This window comes from Micromesistius poutassou (genome assembly GCF_964030765.1).
Source record: "Micromesistius poutassou genome assembly, chromosome: 11".
Lineage (NCBI taxonomy): Eukaryota > Metazoa > Chordata > Actinopteri > Gadiformes > Gadidae > Micromesistius > Micromesistius poutassou.
The window spans coordinates 10691316-10707895 of record NC_140281.1 but is presented as its reverse complement, the minus strand read 5'-3'; the positions used below and the strand labels follow the sequence as shown (position 1 = coordinate 10707895).

The 16580-nt window shown below is 46.1% G+C and overlaps 1 protein-coding gene across 1 annotated transcript; it reads right to left on the bottom strand.

Moving 5' to 3' along the window:
- Nucleotides 1–433: 433 nt before the first annotated feature.
- On the bottom strand, nt 434–16486 carry pdcd6 (programmed cell death 6). The gene is made up of 6 exons (XM_084474906.1): nt 16353–16486; nt 12324–12385; nt 4747–4791; nt 3447–3605; nt 2373–2482; nt 434–1652 (listed from the first exon to the last, which is right to left on the bottom strand). Exons 1-6 carry the CDS (start codon nt 16433–16435, stop codon nt 1554–1556), a joined length of 558 nt encoding a protein of 185 aa, XP_084331032.1. The 5' UTR covers nt 16436–16486; the 3' UTR covers nt 434–1553.
- Nucleotides 16487–16580: the final 94 nt, after the last annotated feature.

Here is a 16580-nt window from a genome sequence, read left to right as displayed (position 1 = left end):
TTGTCCAACATTGTTGTCTTACATGCGGCGTCTCTAAAAAGTCTCCAACGCCGAAAAACTACAAAAGCCATTACTAAATAACTGGATATTGAGCTGAAATAACTTTATAGTGGCTGGTAATTAGACGCACCCGGTAGCGGAATAAGCACGTATATGCTAATAGTCTAATAAAAAAAATTGAGGCTTGAACATAAATTTATAAAATTGGTATCTAAAATTAATGTAGCAGTAAATCCGGCTGTGAAGACATTTCTAAGTGCAACCCAATATCAGGGCCGTATGGAAACACTTACTCCAGAAGGATGTTCTGCAGTACAACTTCTCGATGTAATTCCTCAGGCCAACAGCAGAGGTCAGAGCGGAGTCAGTAATATGTATATTTGGCAGCAATATAATCCAAGTTACTAAGAACAGCAAATAAATCAAAAACAAGCAATTTTAAAGTTCTTTTTTAATAAAAGAGATTCCTCTTTTGCGTATGTTTTTTTTTTAACAGCTCTTAAGGCATCATGCACAATAAATAAGCCACACAAAAAACCGTATGCTTATTCACAACCTAAAATTAATCGCTCTAACATATAGATGAAATTACTGGTTAAAAATACGTTTATACAAATATATGGCATGTAAGCTGGCATGTCAGTGAATCTCAAAGCAGGTCATCGCCTGCTCTCACAGTTTTTGTAAACATGGCCTTGAGCAAAATAAATCTCGGAAAAATGAGGAAGCATGCTTCAACATTGGGGGTTGAACCCGAAAAAGCATGCGATGCACCCTAAATGATATTTACAATACAATTCATGTATACCGTAAGCACAGATAGTCAGGTCTGTTTGTAAGAATAACAATAATTAAGACATCCAACAAACGTTATGGACAATGACATTGGAAGGACAAGACTGACACAGAGTATTGTCCTTATGGTTCCTCAGCCGGAACACCCACCACCCCACACCCCCCGTTTATTTTTTTTACCAAATTGGTTTTTAAATTAGCACTACAAGATTTTCTCTTCCATAATGAACAAAACTATAAAAAAATAAAAAGGTTTAGCCATTATCAATAATAATTTGGTATATTGTAATGGCGAGGTTGGAAAATAACAGGGCATCCAGTAGATTCCCGATTTGTGATCGATCATCACGTAAAAAAAAGACTGCAAGGCGATGGATTGGACGGAGGAGGGGGGGGGGGGGGGGGGGTGGGGGGCTGCATGTCTCGGAAGGAACACAACGTTTTTTTTTTATTACGTTGGGATTATTTTCTCTCGGGAGTTAAAAGTTTATCAGCAAACCGTGTAAACCATTCAGTTGATGCAACATGGACATACGGCCTGCAGATTCAGGAGGGTGTACAAAAAAAACTAAACGTTAATGTTTTAAATAAAAATAATCTTGTAGAGTTGTGCATACGAGGGGGGGGAGGTCGTAGGAAGAGGAGGATGGATTAGGAGGAGGGGGGGGGGGGGGGGGGGGGGGGGTGCCGGGTTGCTTTGGCACGGTTGTGTCCAGTTGTGCTCCTTGTTGTGTGCGCCCGCGGTTCCCCGTGCACCATTATACGACGTTGAAGACCATGGACAGGTACTGCTCGTAGGACACCTGGATCCAGCCGTCCTGGTCCGTGTCGTAGCGGCGGAACACGTCCGTCAGCCTCTGTGGACGCAGCGCACGAGGCACGGTTGGTTAGCGCGATGACGGCCCAACACAGCCAGGAACGACAAAGGAAGAAACTACCCAACTACCTGAACTCACTTTCTGTTTCTCTTTGCGGATTAGTCTGGCCTCGGGGATGACTATCGGATAGATTGCCGAAATTGATTTTCGAACCAAAAACCTTACAGCTTGGGAAGAACCAGACTATCTGTTCTACTTGATTCTGGCTTGTGCTTCTTGTTTATTTAATGAACACAGCATCCTCCATGAACCTCATGATTGCACATATTTGTATTTAATTATATTATATATATTATTCTATACTGCCATACTAGTTATGGATATAATAATATACAGTGCCTGCTACCAAGTCCTCCCATTGAACTTTTTAACATCTATATTGTTTTACTCTGACAAATCAAATCAGCTGGAGCCTAGAGGCATTCAACCAATCAAACAAACATCAATCCTTTCTGGTTCCGCTGATAACGTAGTCAGTGTAACGATTCTTCTGGTCCAAAACATGGCTATAAAGAGGCTGTCATTGCAGAGCACAAGCAGGCCTGAATATAGATACAATTTAGAAGACTAAACTAATCTACAAATCAAATCATACAACTGCACTGTGAAGTTGTATGGGACCGGGAAAAGCTCCTGGTCTTTAAAAAAGAAATAATCCTAGCATTTGTCATGTATATGAGTCATTCGCTTCTTCCTCACCTGTAGTACGATGCAGCACTGGATGAAGTCGTCGAAGGCCACCTGTCCCTTCCTCTGGCGGTCAAACTTCTCTATGAGCGTGCCGTAGAACTGGTCGGACAGACGGTAGCCTGGATGGGACACAATTCAAACACAACTGAGCCACCACACTTGAGGCATACGTTGCTTATAAGGAACATGTGTGTGCTTGGATCGATGCATGTGGCGTGTTGGTATATATCCACGATCTTTGGTATTTTTTAACTGCACTCGAAACGTGCATTTTTTTGCCCCACCCAGAATGAGGATTTTGTGATTTTGTGTAGTGATGTAGAAAGACAGCGTGTGCTTTGTATTTCTGCTGTATGTCAGATAAAGGCTTTGTCTGGTTCATTCTTTTGTATCTGAAATTAACTTCTGCCAATCACTGATATGAAAAGAACAAAAACATGTAATATGTTAAAAAAAAAAAAATCTTGGCTGAAGTAGTCCAGATAATAACAAGCTTATTAAACAACAACTGCAGGAAAACAGTTCCCCCAATGTTTTCATGATGTTCCTGTTTATTAAGCTCAGAGTAATTACTTTTCCACCCAATTTTCCAGAACTATGCTTTCTCTGTTTCCAAACTCTTGCCTAAGAGAGGCAAAGAGTATTCAGCCAAGCATGACACGTGCATTTGTAAATTAAGAGGCTTCTAGTATAATGATCAGATTCTTCCCTTCAGAATTTCCAAACATTTTATTGAATGACTATAACTCATTTAGATTTTTCAATTGTGCATTCTTTTTTTAAATAGTGTTCAGCAATTTGGCACAACATAAGCAGACAGATTATAAAAAAGGAGAAATTTTCATGCAAAAAGTGATAAAAAATAGTTTTTATACTCAAACTATCCATGCAACAAGACAAACCTGGACGCACACTCACAAAGACAAAAGTCACAACAACACAAAAGCAACAGGACAACTGTGATCTTTTTGATTTGGAGAAGGGGGGTGGACAAACAGTACCAGAGACACTCTTGGCGGACCCCCTCTGCCACTCCACAGCAAACATGACCTCAAGTTAAATGCGTCATACTTTGGTGCTCACCGAATCCAGTCAGCGCCTGCTTTAGCTCGTTCTTGTCGATGAAGCCCGAGTTGTCGCGGTCGTAGGTGCGGAAGATGTTCTGCCAGTCCGTGATGTACTTCCAGACGCCGGCGAACTCATTGAAATTGACCCCACCCTTGTTCTCCCGATCAAACATGGCTGTGAGAGAGAGAGACGATCATATTACATCAAGTATGACATAACACTCGAGTGAACCTCACTGTCATCCCCCAGGCTGAGTGTCACATTAGCACCAGCTTCATGACATTATGTACATGACACATCACTATGATGACCAGAGAGGGACTGTGTGCTACACCAAAGCACAAGGGAGACTGAAAACACAGGATATATCAGGATTCATACAGCAAACAGATGGGAATATCGGGGAACAACGTCTGAAATTAACTTAAGAATTTGGTCTTCATCTCAGCCAGAATGGCATAATCTGCTGGCGAGGCAGATTAAGCCTGAATTGTTGTACTGGCAAAATGGTCAACACTATCCACCTTGGCTGGTGTCACATGTCATTTTAGATTAGTCTGGAAGTGTCAGAATTTAAGGGAGATTTGTTCCTATTTGACACAAGTTAAATAACTACAATAATGAAGTTGGTTGGTTTAAAGTGGTCAAAAGATCACAAAAGAGAAACAATGAGAACACAATTTTTTAAGCTCAACATGGCAGTAGAGGAACTAAACACACAAACATCGCAAACCGTATTTTCACTCTGAATTCCTCTAAAGTGTCAGGTGATGGAGAACCACATGCAAACAAATTCAGCCCATTAGCAACAGTAATCGCTATGGTGCCGTCTCCACGGGCTGACTTGTGTACTGCGGTAACGTTGGTAACCGCGCACGCACCGGTGCGCCTGACGCGACGTCTATGCAACAACAAAGTACTGCTCAAAGTGTCCGTGATGGCCGTGGCGAGGTTGCCAGTCAACAGATCAATACCACCGAGACCGTGTCAACAGACACTTCAGAGCCAAGCCCTTCCGGAACGCCCCACCCCCCCCCCCCCCCCCCCCCCCCCCACATCTCTCCCCCTTACCCCACCACCGCACATCGCAGACCGCCTTGCCAATCTACCCTCTGCCAGAGCCCAACGGACGCGAGACCTTATTTATTCCATTTGATTGTTTTGGACGAACACAAACAAACTAAGAGATTGAATGACATTGGCCGGTTGCCATGGGGAGCATAAACATAAACAAGGAAGTGACTGAGCGAGCCGGGGACAAAAGCGGGTTTGTGCAGGCGCTGGTCAAGCCATTGGAATGCCAGCAACTACTTACAGATGATGGAGCGCACCGTCACCGGGTTGAAGGGAGTCCAAGTACCTGAGAGAGAGAGGGACAACGGCTTCATTAGCACATTTAGCATAGAGGTGTTCACGTAGACACTCACACACATGCTGTGTGTGTGAGTGTAACACAAACACACATCTGTAATCTGTAACACAAACACACATATGTAACACAATCACACACACATACTGTAACACAATCGCATACAGCAATATAGCGGGGCACACACACACACACACACACACACACACACACACACACACACACACACACACACACACACACACACACACACACACACACACACACACACACACACACACACACACACACACACACACTCCCTTCTTGTCGTATTGCCATGTTAAGCGCATGGTGACGTGGTTTCACCACATTGTTTTGTTCTGCGCAGCATGACAGATGAGTCAGTGGTAGGAGGTTAGTGGAGAGGCGGGTTCTTCATTCAATATAAATCGCGTTTTGGACTTAAGTCGGAGATAATAATACCAGAATATTGAAGAGAAAGCCAAAGCTGGAAAATGGACTATAATGTATATTTTCCATAATTTAAAATTCCCTGTGACTAACATGATAATAAATATGCATGCTTATCACCCAGCCATAGTTCTGGGTGGGTAGGTAATTTCCACCATGACTAATGGAGCGAACAAGAGAGAAGAAAATAACAATTCTTACACTCCCAACATGTTGTTATATTACATCATGTATTCCCGTGACACGGGTCAACTCGAGTTTAAGCACTTATTAACCATTGAGCGGTAATACTGCAAAATTCAGTGCACATCGTTTAAGTAGCGGACAATCTGGATGTCCAGATAACAGCAGCCAATATATACTCTGCCTCTAATCATCCTGTTAGTTTCTGTACCCTGGGCGCTATACTGTTTTTAAATCCGCCACACTTCTCCGTCCACTTTGATATGGGAAGAGGGTGCAGCAGCCGGGACGTACAAATGAAGCCCTAGAACATAGCAGGGAGAAACAATGCACATGGGATATGTAGTTCTCCGATCAGTATGAATGGAACAAAAAAGGGCAAGACCAGGACCACATTGAAGAGAATACCAAGCAGAAACAGCATTTATGAATGGGATGTTCCTCCACAGAGACACACACACACCCCGGACAGGGTTTACATTCCTGGGATTCTGGTGCACTGGAAGAAGCTCACAGTGTGCACAAAGTTTATAACAATAATATATTTACATGAAAACCGGTTTCTTCATGGAAGTCCAGTCAATGTTCAATATAATGGCACTGACCATGCCGTGACAGACTCTAAGCTCCTCACACCAGGCGCTCGCTGTGAGGTCATCTCCGCTGGTCACTGTGTGTTCGTGTGTGTGTGTCCATGTGTGTGTGTCCGTGTCCGTGTCTCTGTGTTCGTGTGTGTGTGTGTGTGTGTGTGTGTGTGTGTGTGTGTGTGTGTGTGTGTGTGTGTGTGTGTGTGTGTGTGTGTGTGTGTGTGTGTGTGTGTGTGTGTGTGTGTGTGTGTGTGTGTGACAAGGCACTCTCTGTCTCAGAACACACACTGCCCTTACTCACTGCTGGGACCAACCGCCAACTGGGCGGGGGGGGGGGGGGGCAATGTGTGGATATAAACGGGTCGCTGAGACTGACACACACACACACACACACACACACACACACACACACACACACACACACACACACACACACACACACACACACACACACACACACACACACACACACACACACACACACAAAGGCTGTGGTCACTTGCAGATCCATGTAAGGAATGTCTGGAGGCTCCATCTTGCACACAGACCCTTGAGTCAATGGCTGGCCAAATCCAACCCAAAGCCTATGTACACAAACGCTTACTAACAAGGCCACCTCAACCTAACCCCCTTCCCCACACACAACGGAAGCCATTTGACCTTGACTTGTAAAGCACTGGGAAAGGGGTTTACATGACGGTGGAGCAGGAAATCCAAATAATAAATAGATATCCAAATAATAAGCAGATAACAAATGATATGATCGGCTCATTGCTGACTCATGTCAATGTCATCAAAGCACTAGTTAAATCATTAGTTATTTATCGATTTCACCCAACAATGTTTTCTCCGTCCGGACAAATTAAAAGCGAAATACCGAATGCGGTTTGAAAATAAAAGCGTGACACTGTACGCATTGAGACATTATGTCTGGCACGGTATAGCCGTCCACCACGACAGCATATGAACGCAGAATCCCCGCTCAGTCCTCGAGGAAAAAGACAGGTGGTGTTCTTTCCTTCACGCCGTTTGAGTCTCCCCTTTTACAGAGACGGAGAAGGCTCCGGTCAAATATAAGCCCCCTATAAGATCCCTGCCGGGCGCCCAATCGTCTCCACCTTCCCCTCTACACAGGCCCTTTCCTCCCTAGATGAGCGTTACTACAGGCACCACTCCCCACCAAAGGAAGCCACTCCACTAGTCAGCACAAACACTAGAGCAGTCTGTAGAGTGAAGACCCGATCGATAGGGCAGGCAGCGAACAGACGCGGGGGGGCGGGGGGGGGGGAACGCCTGGCTGCCTGGGTAAAAACTTGCCGCCATGGTCTTACTCAATTATTTTAGGAACATATTATACGGTACAGACACCGGTATTGACTTCATCATATTCCCCCCCCCCCCTCCCGCACATCGTTCATGATGTTTCATCGACCCATTTCAGTGTGGACTCCATTTCTATCATTGCATCATCAGCATTGGCCAGAGGACAGACATAAAACAAGACGTCTTATTGGCCGAGCCTGAGACAGACTACTTTTGTCTACCCCGAGCTTCCAACATTTGGACAGAGTAGTTTTTCCCTCGTCTCTGGTTGGAAGGTTTACTGCGACGGCCCCTCGTCCAATCACAGAGCCAGCTAAGGGGAGGCATAAATCTGATGACGGCTAGGAATGGGGGAGGCTAAAATGCTGCTCTCTGTATATTGTGTTGGCTGTATAGTGGTGTCACTGTGAAATAGGGGTGCGATGGGGCACACACACACACACACACACACACACACACACACACACACACACACACACACACACACACACACACACACACACACACACACACACACACACACACACACACACACACACACACATCTGTTTTTTAATGGGGGCAGGCTGCTGTCCCGTTCAATGGAGGAAGGGGGAGAGAGGTAAAAGAAGAGGGAGGTTAAGAAAGGAAGGCAGAGAAATTGGATGGGAGGTAACATTATTATTACAAGAAGTGTGAATGTGAGAGAAATACATGAACAGCAGGCTGGGAGGGGTAGAGGGAGCCTGAAACAGAGAGAGAGAGAGAGAGAGAGAGAGAGAGAGAGAGAGAGAGAGAGAGAGAGAGAGAGAGAGAGAGAGAGAGAGAGATTTTTATATATTTTGTATTTAACATTTTATACTTATATTATACTATATACCTGACCTTTTTATTTTATTGTTCACCTGCTTTGGCAATGCAAATGTATATTTCTCATGCCAATAAAGCTTTTTTGAATTGAAAAAAATGTAATTGAGAGAGAGACAACAGAGTGAGCGACAGTAAGAGAGTAAGAGAGAGAGCGAGAGTAAGAAAAAAGGAGACAGAAAGAGAGAGAGCAACAGAGAGAGGCCGAAAGAGCAATGGAGAGATGGAGACAGAGTAAGAGCGACAGAGAGACAAAGATAGAGCGACAGACTGAGAGAGAGAGAGCGACAGAGAGAGGGCCCAGCGGGCAGGGAGATGAGGCCATACCTCCCTGAGGGAGATGGAAACGAAATGTTAGTCATGAAAAACACTGTTTTCCATAAATGAAGCAGACCACTAAATGCCAGTATGGGCGGCTTGTTTTCATGTTTCAAAGTGCCCATTTTGTTTTTTTCATAACAAACCACACACAGACCATGTGTTTTCTCCAAAAAGAAAAAAGACCAGACGAGGCAGACAATAAAAAAAAAAGTAACAAAAAGACCACTGTCCTCTTAAAAGTGCGAAGTCAAGAAAAGGTGACGGCCAGATGAACAGCGGGTGGTACGGTGGAACAGGGGGGGCTTATCTGGATTTGGGAGCAAGGGGACGGCTGACAAGTGAAGGGAGAACGTATTCAGGGGAGGATGAAGAAACCAGATCACGGCCGGCTTAGGAGAGAGCTAAGGGGAGAAAGGATGCAGAGACAGAGTCCCACATCAGAATACAACACACGGACGGGAGGAGAGGAGACATCGGTGAGAGACGGGGAAGGGCAGGGAAACCATGCGCGGGACATAATGAGGATGACTGCATGAAGGGACCAACAGGACAGTTATTGGGGAGTGGTCCAGTGATCTAGTGAGTGAGTGAGTGAGTGAGTGAGTGAGTGAGTTCACAAATTTGGGGGCGTGTGCATGTATGTGTCCGTGTGCATGTGTCCTTCGTGCTGCGGACAGACAAGAGCACTGCAGGCGGGGATGGGTGCATGGCGTGCGCTGCTGGTGCCTTTGGCTGGCCAGGCTAACTGCAGGGGAGAGCCGGCTTGTGTTTGGCGCAGGCTCGTGCCGACGGCCGCAGGAGGGAGGGTGGGGGGAGGGAGAGGGAGAGCTGCGCAGTATGAACATGCATGCACATATTGACAGATGAACGACTGCGCCGAAAGTAAACGCTTTGCATTCGGCTGCACAGGAAGAGAGATGAGGCACGTATGCAATGAAAAAACATGAGCGTGCATGAGATTTTTTTGCTTGCATTTGGCGCGCACACACACCCCCCCCCCCCCCCCCCCCCCCACACACACACACACACACACACACACACACACACACACACACACACACACACACACACACACACACACACACACACACACACACACACACACACACCAATAATCTAACAATTAACAAACTGACTTCTACTGAGATCCATAATTGTAGTCACACAGCAGGCTTATCACCATGCTGAGCCAGAGCCTCTGTGCAGAACGATAACAGCTTCTTTCCCCGCCTCTCCCTCCAACACTGCCACACACAAACACACACATACCGCTTTCTTCTCAGCCGGCCGGCTCTCTCTCTCTCCCTCTCTTTCTCATTGTAGAGAGAATGGGGATGTTTCCGGGAAAAAAAAAAAATCTGTCCAAAAGCTTTCTACAAAAGCAGTCCATGGACTCCAAGAAAGCCCGTCACACACACACAAAAAAAAACGACATTTCAGCCTCCCATTGAGAAAAAAATAACAATCTACTTGACCCGTTGGCTACATTGTCTCTAACAGAGCTTTAGCCCCACAGTTTCATCGCTCGAAAGCAGAAACACCAGGAATAGTGGCCTGAATTGCCGCTTAACGCTTCAGGGTTCTCGTGTATCATCAAGGTGTCCGGTCGACCATCAAGCCCTCCCTGTCACGACGGCACCGCTCCTGTGAACCGCGCAAATTGGACTTTTCTACTGGGGCCAACGACTCCCATCCCACCCTGTTTATTATTTCCCTTCTGAGCGAGCTAGCGTTCTAGGCTTTAGCCCAAAAGACCCACGGTGCAACATGACCTTGTGTGTATGTTCATCCGACACTCAAAGCGACGTGCATCAATGTGCCCCTTCTTTCGTTCTTCCGTACAGATGGTGCTAATGGCCGGACGCCCATGCCGGACAGGTGCCACGATGGGGATGGGGCCGAACGCTGATTTCTAATTAAACTTAAACTAGAGATCAATAAGCTCGATGACCCCGTTTTAGTGCAGGGTTGCGAGCGTCAAGCGGCACTGATTAGGCTGCAGAACAGCTACTGAGCAGCCCCGTTTCATACTAGCAAGGCTGCTTTGAAGCGGCGTCCCTGAACTAGCACAAGACTTTAATGCCGGGCCTTTCATCTCTCTCTCTGCCTCTCTCGCTGAGGCAGTTTTTAGTTTTTTTTACCATATGCCCAACTTCCTTCAGTGGTTCCATTCCCATTATTTTATTTACTGAATAAGAAAACCTTTGATGGTGTTTTTTAATGAGGACTTAAAGGCTGACAAACATAATCACTACTAATGTTGTCGTTCTCAAATTGCACAGCTACAGTGTGTTCTATAGCCAAGAACCAGGCCTTTTAAAACCATTTGGTTTTCAGATAACAAACACTGCGCTTCCATCTATATCGGAAGTAGCAGCTCAATAACAAATAACCTCTCTTCTTCAGAAGAGACAAACGGTTATTCCAGAGAGGCTGCTAGGTAATTAGGTCCTGATCCGTAGCATAGTGTTTACAGTATTGGAGGCTGCTACCACTGTTGTTGGTAACAACAGTGTGTGCCATTTTCTGCCGTCTGACACAATGGACTATGCTACGACGTGTTTCCTTTCTGAGCTACCTTGACTGGCTTTGCCTGCTTCATGTCTGCTGGATTGCAAAGGAGAAAAAAAGGAACTGTAATCATTGAACTGTTCATTGGCCATTTTGGGACCAAAATAGAACACCAATCCAGACGGTGATTGGTTGTCGCCAAAAAGGAAACATAGAAGGAGTGGGGGATTGTATGGAGAGGGAGGGGGCAAGAGAAGGCGGGAGGTGGAGCGAGAGAGAGCGAGCAGAGCTGTCAGACAGAAGTGGAGACGCTTAAATAGCCAGTGAATCCAAAACCATTATTTTCTTTTGCTTGAAATGTGCTAAAATGACTTGAATGATCGTGAACATGCTAATCTTTGCCATTTTGGTACTGTAATAAGCTGAGACCATATTTAAGAGAAATCAGGTGTAAAATCTGATGTTTTTGCCGAAACAAGTGAACGTTCCACTCTGAATCAAATGCAGTTAACAGCCTTTTTGTGACTCTGAAGTGCCTGAAAGAATACACATCGCCACGGTGAGGTGTTTGTGGGTGTGTGGGGCTCTGCCTGGGTAGGGGTTAACCGAGAAAGGGATATGCTTCTCTGACAGTTATAGTATACCGCCACGGTGTGTGGGAATATGGATGTGTGGAGCTTAGTCTGAGCAGCGGTGTATTTTGATGTCCTCGTCCGAAGTGAGGGTTCACAGTATAATGCCACAGTGACTGGCGCATTTCATATACAACATTGTTCACTTTAACGCTGAAACACAACGGGTTAAGCTTCTCAGTAGAACGCCACTCCGACTGGCGCATTTAATATACATCGTCACTTATTATATTGCTTATACACAGCGACTGTACTAAAAGAATATCACCAGGTTACCATGGGTCGTAACACACCCTCCTCCATCCTGGAACTCTCAGCCCAAAACACATTTTTCTAAATCTCACACTGTTTGAATTCTGGCTGAAACCGTGGATTCACTGGCTCTTTAAAGCCTGCATAAGTTAATGGAACAGCAGATAATAACATAGTAGAGACAATGCAAAAAATGAAGGGGCTGCCGAGGACGGACAGAGGTCAGGACAGAAAGAGAGGGAGACAGATAAAGAGAGTGTGAGGTGGAGAGAGAGTGAGATAACAGAAGAGAGAGAAAGGCGGTGAACTGAAACAATGGAAGGAGAAGGTTCGACAGAACCAACCAAAGCAAAGCAAAAACCCAAAGCGAAGGCATGAAGTGAAAGGGGGAGAGGAGGGAGGCAACGTTGATTACCATTTGATAAGGCCTGCTGAAGCTCAGTGTCCGATATCACTCCGCTCCTGTCCTTGTCCACCCTAAGGGAAAGGGGGAAAAAAAGATTAGATACAGCCACTGTTAATAACTGCACACATACAGACAATGAGTGTGGATGTCTGCACGTGCCAAAGAGAAATCCTATACCCCCCTTACCCTTGTAAGCGTTTACAGCCCATTGTGGATGAATGGTCTATGAGCAGCTACACACGAAACTGCCTGGGTTGCTGGCATGTGTGTGTGTGTTTGTGTGTCTGTAAGATTCAATAGAGGTGGGGCTCCCTACGATAAACCTTTGTTTTGTTGTAAAATTAAAAAATGTTACATTAAATAAATTGTTTATTGCAGTGGCAAGGGGAGCCAGACAAAGAAATATATAGAATAGACCAGAGGTAGACAGCAGTAGGCGTTAGCTCAGGAGGTAGAGTGGGTTGGCTGGTAACTGCAAGGTTGCTGGTTCGATCCCCGGCTTCTCCTAGCTGTGTCGTGGTGTCCCTCCTGTCGCCCTGCGTGGTTGACTCCGCCGTCGGTGTGAGAATGTGTGCATGAATGGGTGAATACCAGTCAACACTGTAAAGAGCTTTGGGTAAAAGTGCTATATAAATGAGGAACAGTCACCAGTCACAGACAGAGGTAGAAATGTAATCCACTAGAGCAGGTTAGCGTGGAGTAATGTCGTCATCTACTTTGTAGGGAGGGGAGGATTTCAGGACCCTAGCTCTGACTCCTTCACACACCAAAAGATCCCGAAAACCTTAGGGCGGCAGACTGTTTTTAGCAAAATGCCACAATAAAGATTCCCATTCAAAACCACCCAATTAAAATCAATGAAAAATTACACATTGTGCCTTGGTTAAAATGTAGGCTAATTAACATAGTGGCCTAGAAGCCTCCTAACAAGCTTTTTCACCATAAAACCCACTTTTTCCACGTCCATTTTTCTTTTTCATGTGAGTGAACGGATTTTCACCTTATAAAAAAGAACCATAACAAGCCTGGCTTAACTGGTAGTCCGTCATCCTCTGAGGTCTTGATGTCTGGGACACGAGTCCTACCTCCTGCACAGGCACAAGCAGGAGGTGGGCGGGCCTCTGAAAAGGCCCCGGCAGTTTATGAATTGTGGCTGAGTCAACCCTCCAGTGACTCAGTGGTTCCTTAGCAACACTCCCTTGGCCCACCTGGCCCCTTATGGGATCGAGTCAAAGAAACTCACTCGAACACTCGAACAAACAACAAAAAAACTATTTTGTGGCAACCCCAGCAACGACTCGGTACGGAGTGTGGGTTTGAATCCCGAGGGCCGTGTGTGGCGCGTTATTTCTCGCAATCGCCTCTGCACGCGTCCCTCTATATCCCCTGTTCCTGGTACTGATCGCTGCTCCCCCCCCCCCTCACCTGTACCTAACCCGTCCCTCTATATCCCCTGTTCCTGGTACTGATCGCTGCTCCCCCCCCCCTCACCTGTACCTAACCCGTCCCTCTGTATCCCCTGTTCCTGGTACTGATCGCTGCTCCCCACCCCCTCACCTGTACCAAACTAAACAAAATTTGGCAAGGAATCCAAGGAAGATAAATAAGCCGGTGTCCCTTGGGGATGGTGCTGGGGAGGAGCGACACCTCTATAAAAAGGATAGCTTTGTGGCATGGGAAGGGAGGTTAATAGCATAGGCAGTGTGGGTAGGAGGGGGGGCAACCTTGACCAAACAAAGATGGATTGACTCTGAGCCCGCTCTGTGCCTGCACGCATGTGAAGGCATTTTACCTTTTCCACTCCCGCCCCCACCCCGCCCCTGGCTTACTTGCACATTCATTCACTCGCTTGCTCGCTCGCAACCTCAGTCAGCCTGTCACACTCTCCCCCCTGAGTAAACTAACCTTGCCGGTTTTTTTCTACCTGTGAAAAAATAAATAGAAGAGCGTGAGAATAAAGAGAATCATTATGGTTGGAGCTCGGCCTGAAGCAAAAGCCGCCACCATCTGCCGGTGTTGGCCTACTGTTGTCAAAGAGATGCATCTTGTACGTTTGTAGCAGAAGCAGAACCCAGCCGAATGCTGTGGCAACAGTGGTCGTTTTGTCGCACATATTTCCCTGTGATTCAAAGTTTCCGCTGAAGGAATCACGCTGGAAAAGGGTTTGGAGGCAGAACTGAACCTTGAGCTCGTTTTCCACATAACTTTTCTTTGTTTTCAGGGAGAGGCTGTGTCACCATGGAGCTTGGAAAAAAATATGGGGTTTCCCAGCCCAGTAGGTCTACTCCAGGGTGTACTTCACAGGTTGCAGCCAGTTCTATGCTGTAGATTTATGTGTCTAACATCATGCATGAATCCCTCCCAGTCGCTCCAGTATTTGAATCACCCATAGATCTTTCTGATCTTGCTGTATTTCAAGAATATAATGAAGAAAGGAATGTGTTTCACTGAACACACTGTTCTAATAGTGGTTTCATAAGTTGTATGTTTAACTGCTGGGTTGACACTGGGTGTGACATAATTCTTGTCATGCCATTGTCATTCACCTCAAAGTTTGTTCAAGGAACGGAATTCCCATTGTCCTCTCTACATAATATACATATAAATAGAAAGGACAGCATACTGTCCATTCTATATAGAGCTACACAACACCATGTCGACGAATCTGTCCACTACAAATGGAAGAACACTGTGATCATGAATAGACCAGTAAGTAAGGTAGGAAGGAAGGAAAAAAACAGCCAAAATTCCCATGACGCAAAACGAATGGCATGGATTGCTTATAGGACGCAACATAGGTGAGTCATTTGCCGTACGTCGGTGAGTCATGAGCCGTCCCTGATCGCCTTGCGATAGAGATCGAGTGGGAGGGGAAAGCCAGGACTTTGACCAGGCATTAATGACTCCATGCTCCAATGTCACATGACCGAGGGAATTCCTGCGCCCCTGTGCCAAATTGCGTACTCAAAGGCGCGAGCAGAATGCGGAATGAAGCGCTGAGCCGGAGGACTGGGAGTTTGTATGGAGGCATCAGTGTCTGAACTCCCAATGGAGTGTTGTGTATCACTCTAGGAATAGAGAGTGAAAAGAGAAAAAAAATTGAGTGTCGGCTGAAAATTAAACCATAACCCAAAGGAAGATAGGAAGATAGCGAGAAGAGAGGCTGGTTCTCCCATGCACCTGAGTCACCGCAAGGGAGATAAATGGCAAGAACCTGAGGTTCTCCATGGGTTTCAGATTTTTTTTTTTTGCACGCCTCATAAATAATTTGTATGTCTCTGGGTCCTGCGATGCCCGCAGCATCCCAACGTGTAAGAAAGCAAAGCACTACGAAGCACTCTGCAGTATTACATAATTCCATAGCATACTATCACATACTATGGACACCCCCCTTTCTGGCTGTGTGACCTTCTCACCAGCAGTTAATAACACACGTCCACCTCCTACTTGTGTTTAAAAACAACAGCAACCAACGGAATTGCAATCAGCTGACATCGGCGTCAGCATCAGTCTGGCTCCGACGTGTTAAGATTAAAAAATAAAAGAAAAAAGACATGGAAATGTAAAGACAATGAGCTTGGTGACGTGGATCCCATTGCAGTCGAGTTTGGCTATGATTGGTGTGTGAGTCAGTGAGCGGATTTTAACTACCCTGGTTGGGGATCTGATCACCGCATTGCATGACCAAGCAGGAGGGATGGTTGACCCAATGTCTACTACGTTAAGTCCCAACTAGTTTTTCACTCATTCCAGGAATCTACAGAATAAAAAAACAGGGGCTATAGGAGGGGAAATCGCCCACGTCTCCGACCTCCACCCGCAACCAATCGGTTGATACATCCCCAATTCGTCTGGCCAACTTGGGGGACAGATGAAAAAGGGGGGAGGCATAACTTGCGTCGGAATCCAAGTCCACTGTTGTCCGACGCAGTGAAAAGCACAACCCGGTGTTCATTTTCGCTTCGACAGCACCACACACAGCTCTCATAGAGCAGAGTAGTGAGTGAGTGAGTGGGGAAACACCGTCTTTACACTAACCTCTGGAAGATATTCCACAGAAAACCTTGGTCCGGTGGGGCGTTGATCGTCGGAGGTGCTCTGTAAGGACTATGGTATGCCATTTTGAAGGACCTTCTGCGTCCAGACGAGCCGAGCGGACCAGCAAGACGTCCTGCGAGCTTCTTCTGAAGGCTTCAGTCCGCCGCTGACTCGCGGTCGGTCCCCGCCTCGCGCAGAGAGGCGTGGCATATCGTCTACTACTTCCCC

Coding starts and splice junctions, on each gene's coding strand:
- pdcd6 (XM_084474906.1), bottom strand. CDS start 16,435: ATGGCATACCATAGTCCTTACAGAGCACCTCCGACGATCAACGCCCCA. Junction 4,792..12,323: donor TCAGCAGGCCTTATCAAATG/GTAATCAACGTT, acceptor TCTCTCTCTCAG/GTACTTGGACTCCCTTCAAC. Junction 1,653..2,372: donor AGTGCTGCATCGTACTACAG/GTGAGGAAGAAG, acceptor CTGCGTCCACAG/AGGCTGACGGACGTGTTCCG.